Here is a 5,625-nt window from a genome sequence, read left to right as displayed (position 1 = left end):
ATCCGCCCGGAGGTCTCTTTTCAGACAGACACACAGACGGCTCTCACGAGCCGGGGCGTCGAACCAGGTGTGTTCTTTCGAGTAAGCAAATGAAAGAACAGCCGACTGTTGTGTCTGATCCTGAATTAATCTTCTCGAGGGATTTTTCTCTCCAGAATCGCAACATCTTGTAGATACGGATGCTAATAAGGAAAACGAGCCTCACCTGGTAAATGAGTTTTTGGTGAAACAGCTCTTCCTTTGGCGTCAGTGGCATGGGATCCGATCATCTTTAACACTACTAAGTCCGAGTTACTTTCGGGACTTACAGACGAAATTCGTTCTAACCTATTAGCCAAATATGATCTCGAAGGAGACTTATCTTCCCTTGGCCCACCTAGGATTAACAAAGAGTTGCTAGCAGCCTTGGGGAAAAGACAGCACATAATGAACCGAGATGAATACCAGGTAAGAGAGCAGCGTCAAGTGGGTGCCAGTCTTAACGCCTTGGGTTCAGGTCTTTCCGATTTGCTTAAAAATCGGGAATACCCCCCAGACGATATAAAGAAGGCAGCCATTACTAAAATAGCAGAAGGTTTACACTTATTGGCGGATCACCAACACCGCCTATCACTGGCAAGACAAGCAATTATCAAGCCGTGCCTGACCTTTGTCGGAAAATCAGCGGCCGATAACACTCGAGCGGACGAGTGGTTGTTTGGATCATCTTTCGCAGGGGTGCTAAAATCAGCACAGGCATGCGAAAAGGCCGGTAAAGATCTATCAAGACCTTCGGCAACTTCACAACCATTTAAGAAATCTACCCTATAACAACACGTCAGCAGCTCATACGACAAGCACCTCAGCGCCGCGCGGGAAACCCCAGAGCCCCTGTTCATCTACATGCATCAGCTCGCCAAACGGGCAGCAGGCAGCGCGGGCAGATATCCAGGGCTTCGAGCCCACTCTCGTTCTCGGGCCCGCTCTCGATCCCGAGCCCGGCGCTATTAAACGTAAGATCAGCAGGGAGATTACCATTATTATAAATAACTGGCGCAAATTAACTTCTAATTCCGAAGGGTTAGAAGCGATTAGCGGCTACCATATTCCATTTACATCTGTAACCCCGCCACGCGCATATCTTAGCGAACCTAACCTAGATGACATCAAAACTGAAGCTTGCCACAAGGAAATAAGGCGCCTTCTGTCCATTGGCGCTATAGAGGCCACCACTACCTCTATAGACCATTTTCTTTCCTCATTCTTTATTGTTGAAAAGGCACCAGGTGGAGGGCGCTTTATTTTAAATCTCAAGGATTTGAATACCTTTCTCTCTCCACCTCATTTTCAGCTAGAGGACTGGCGCTTAGTTTTCCCGACTAATGCATCAAGACTCCTGGGTGGCAACCATAGACTTACAAGACGTCTATTTACAAGTTCCAATCGCTCAGGACCACCGGCGTTTCCTTCGCTTCCAGTGGCGTAACATCTCATACGAGTTTGCAGCTCTGCCCGTTGGCCTTTGTACCGCTCCTTATATATTTACAAAGATCGTGCGACTCGCACTAACACTTCTACGTAAGGAAGGTTGTTCCTTAGTCGTCTACTTAGATGACTTTTTATTACTGGGCCTCTCTCGAGAGGAATGCCTACGGAATATATTAATAGCTAGAGACTTATTAACTTCCCTGGGTTTCCAAATCAACGAGATCAAGTCACAATTAGAGCCAGTACAAGAATGTAAATATTTAGGCTTTGCATTCAATTCAGGCTCTCAAGCTCTTTCAATCCCTCAGAAGCGGAGAAGTAGCCTTTTAAAGGTTATCTCCACGCTCGCAATGAAGCCCAACTACCAAATCAGAGATTTTGCAAGCATAATCGGCTCGTTGACTTCCATCTGTCTGGCCGTTCAATAGGGCCTTTTATATACGAAGATTTTCGAAAGGGAAAAAATTTCTAGCCCTAATAGAATCAAGTAGTAACTACGAAACAAGAATGGACATTAACCCCGTTTTAAACGCTGACTTCCAATGGTCGATTAAAATCATGCCAGATCAGGACCAGACTAAAACTATTTGTCAGGGAATTCCCAAACGTCAAATCTTTTCGGACGCCTCTCTTTCTGGAGGGGGAGCATCATGCGAAAACCTTAACACACAGGGTTGGTGGTCCGAGACAGAGAAATCTAATCATATAAACTTTCTCGAGCTCAAAGCAGCCTTTTACGGGTTGAAATGCCTCGCATCAGATCTTTCAAATTGCGAAATCTTTCTCCGTTTGGATAACACCACGGCAATTTCATATATTAATCGCTTCGGCTCTATTCAATACCCACACTTAATGCCTTGGCGAGACAGATTTGAAGCTGGTGCGGAGAAAGAAATATCATTCTACTCGCGTCCTACATTGCGTCCATAGACAACTGCATTGGGGACCAGGAATCTCGAATTATTAGTCCCGACACAGAGTGGTCTCTATCAGACAATGCCTTCTCAATCCTAGCACATCACTTTGGCCTGCTCGAGATAGATTTATTCGCATCTGTCATTAATGTAAAATATGAAACTTACATGGCCTGGTTCCCGGACCCGGGGGCTGTAGCAATCGACGCCTTCACGATTTCCTGGAAGGACTCTCCTTTCTACGCCTCCCCGCCATTTACATTAATTCCTCGCGTCCTAAGGAAAATAATAAACGAAAAAGCAAACGGTATCTTACCAGTTGTACCGAAATGGCCTTCGCAGGCCTGGTTCCCCCGGTTCTGCCGTCTTCTCGTGAAAGATCCTTCATCAACCTTTTCACCATCTCAGGACTTACTCTCATCTCCTTTCAGGACCAATCATCCAGCTTGGATATCTCTTTCCCTGGTAGCCGGGAATGTATCAGAAGAAGCTTTATCAGCCACGAGGTTCCGCCTCAAGCATTGGATACATCATTAGCCTCAATTAGCAGACTCAACTAGCAAACAATACTCTAAGCCCTTACGATACTGGTGGTCGTTCGGTCAGTCATCATCGATCCCAGTGTTCTCACCAGACCCCATTCAGATTCTTGATATCCTGACCTTACAACTGCGCAGCTCGATTTCATATTCAGTAATCAACACTATGCGCTCAGCGATCTCATTAATCTCAGGTGAAGAAGTAGGCAATCACCCACTAATCAAGCGTTTTTGTAAAGGAATGGCTGTCCTCAAACCTCCTTGCCCTAAATACGACTTCATCTGGGACCCAGCGCCAGCTATTCAAAAATTAGCGTCCATCTATCCATACGAATCTCTTTCTTTAGATATTATTACAAAAGAGCGTGTCTTACTCCTAACTCTAGCCACGGGTCAGCGATTGCAAACGCTAATTGCCTTCAGATTGTCCCACAGACACTTAAACGACAAGCTCATTATCAAAGTACCGGATCGCATCAAAACATCAGCACCGGGACGCTCTCAACCTGTTTTCTCTTTCACTCCGTTTATAGGAAACGAGAACCTTTATATTTATGAAATTGTGAAGCATTATTTACTCGCGGCCAAGGATCTCAGGGCTCTCTCTAGCGTCGCGTTCTTTGTTTCGCTTACGAAGCCACATAAGGCAGTTTCCAGCCAGACAATAAGTCGCTGGATAAAATTAAGTTTAAGCGATTGCGGAATTGAAACAGATGTTTTCTCTGCGCATAGCACCCGCCATGCCTCTACGTATCTGGCGGCTAGAAAAGGGGCTCTAGATATAATAAAGCGCGCCGTGGGATGGTCAGGTCAATCACGGGTTTTTCGCGCAATTTTATAATCTTCCAAGGGTTAATCCCGAAGATTTCAGTAATACTCACGTCTTAGTCACGAATAGAGCATCCCGCTCATTATAATACTATATACATTTAAGTTCTTATTATTCTTACATACGAATGTTATGTACATTAAGGTCAGACGATATGTTTACTTTTATACTTTGACCAAGAAGTAACATTACGCGCAAGAAATGTAACGAACCCATACATTCGGGTTCGGTCTGCGCAAATCAAGCTCTCAACAACTACATTGTTATATATAGATATCCGTCCGGACAGGACACCATAGCATAATTAAAAAATCAAACGAACTCACCAGAGTGAGATTCGATTGTAATTATGCTTGGGTCCTGTCCGGACGGATAGCGGCCCTCCCATAATTCCCGCCCGTAGGGGTGATATTTGCTCGACTCTCTAAACTAATGACGGGGCAACGCAGCGCTGCGCCGGCGGCGCCCCCGTGCGGGATGGCCGCTGCGGCTCCTTAATTTTTCGATCTCTAAAACTGTTGACAGAAACGTGCATGGAAGCATGACTACATTGTTATATATAGATATCCGTCCGGACAGGACCCAAGCATAATTACAATCGAATCTCACTCTGGTGAGTTCGTTTGATTTTTTAATTTTACAAGACAGTGACACAGAAGAAGATACTAATTTATCCAAAAATGTAAGTATTATCAATATTTAGTAATTATGTAGGGCCTTATACAGGAAACTATTTTTAATACTTATTACTGACTTCTTGTTCTTTAGAAAACACATCGTGGCGAAATAAGAGACCTTAAAAAGTTACAGGAAATTGAACGGTCAAAAAATCAGAAACAATCGATAAAACCATTACGTGAAAGGAACATACAAAACAAACAGACAAACAATATAGAGTCTTTAGCATATTCTGCTCATGTAGCGAATGAAGAAGTGGATATTGGAATTAATACAGAACACGGGGTATACAATAATCAAATATATGACGAAGACCTTTCTCATAAGGATGTTGGAAAATTACAGGAGAAGAATGTTACGGATTCAGATACCGATGAAAATGATTCAACACATATGATAAAAACATACGAAGAGGACGATGACTATAATCAATTATTTGGGCCAACATGGCCTCACGACAAAGTAAATATATACTTCATGCACATGCATACGCACACGCATACGCACACACACAAATTACATTTACAACTACCATTACTATTTTAGATGGTGTTACTTGTAAACAATATTTATTGTAAAAAACGTATATTACTTTCTTCCCTTGGAGCAGCAAAAAAAACTTCTCATTTAGTCCGTCGACTTTTGGAAGGAGTTTTCAAACCCGAAGTTATAACAAAATGTACTTTTACTGGACAAGTTGCTCGAGCGCAAGGTAAAGAGCGTCAAAAGGAAATGGTATATTGTCTTAATACATCTGCAACAAGCGCTATAATTGGTAATTAGTAATTTCTTCTTTTTTTATAAATTTGATATATACATATCTATATTATATTTTTATACATGGAAGTACAACGAGATATAAAATTCTTGTATATATAACAAAGTAATTTTTTTAGATTATTCAAGATATGTGGGTAATAGAAAAGGGTGGGAAGTTCAAGATGAAAGTTACTTAAGACATGCTATGTCTCAGAGAGTAGGAGAATTAAAAAGAGAATATAGAAATGCGCAAAACCAAATAAACATGTAAAGGTTGTCATACTATTATATATCAGTATTACATATGTTTTAAGTCTTGTGTGCACGATGCTAGAAATCGGTCCGAAAACTCGATCCAAGGAATGTACACGTATATTAGCCAATTAACTTTCCGTTTTACAGAAAAGCAGTAGTTTTATTGGCTATACATATTTCTCGG

At 42.3% G+C, this 5,625-nt stretch overlaps 1 protein-coding gene across 1 annotated transcript; it reads left to right on the top strand.

Moving 5' to 3' along the window:
- The first annotated feature begins 3,036 nt into the window (after positions 1 to 3,036).
- Positions 3,037 to 3,834, top strand: LOC105556641. The gene has a single exon (XM_012003736.1). It carries the CDS (start codon positions 3,087 to 3,089, stop codon positions 3,759 to 3,761), a length of 675 nt encoding a protein of 224 aa, XP_011859126.1. The 5' UTR covers positions 3,037 to 3,086; the 3' UTR covers positions 3,762 to 3,834.
- The last annotated feature ends 1,791 nt before the right edge of the window (positions 3,835 to 5,625 follow it).

Source organism: Vollenhovia emeryi, unplaced genomic scaffold (genome assembly GCF_000949405.1).
Source record: "Vollenhovia emeryi isolate VEMERY1.0 unplaced genomic scaffold, V.emery_V1.0 DF939876.1, whole genome shotgun sequence".
In the NCBI taxonomy this organism is placed as follows: domain Eukaryota; kingdom Metazoa; phylum Arthropoda; class Insecta; order Hymenoptera; family Formicidae; genus Vollenhovia; species Vollenhovia emeryi.
Note: the sequence above shows the minus strand (reverse complement) of the source record. Positions and strands in the feature narration are given on the sequence as shown.

Bases quoted from the DNA above. Each gene is read 5' to 3' on its own strand.
- LOC105556641 (XM_012003736.1), top strand. From the start codon at position 3,087: ATGCGCTCAGCGATCTCATTAATCTCAGGTGAAGAAGTAGGCAATCAC.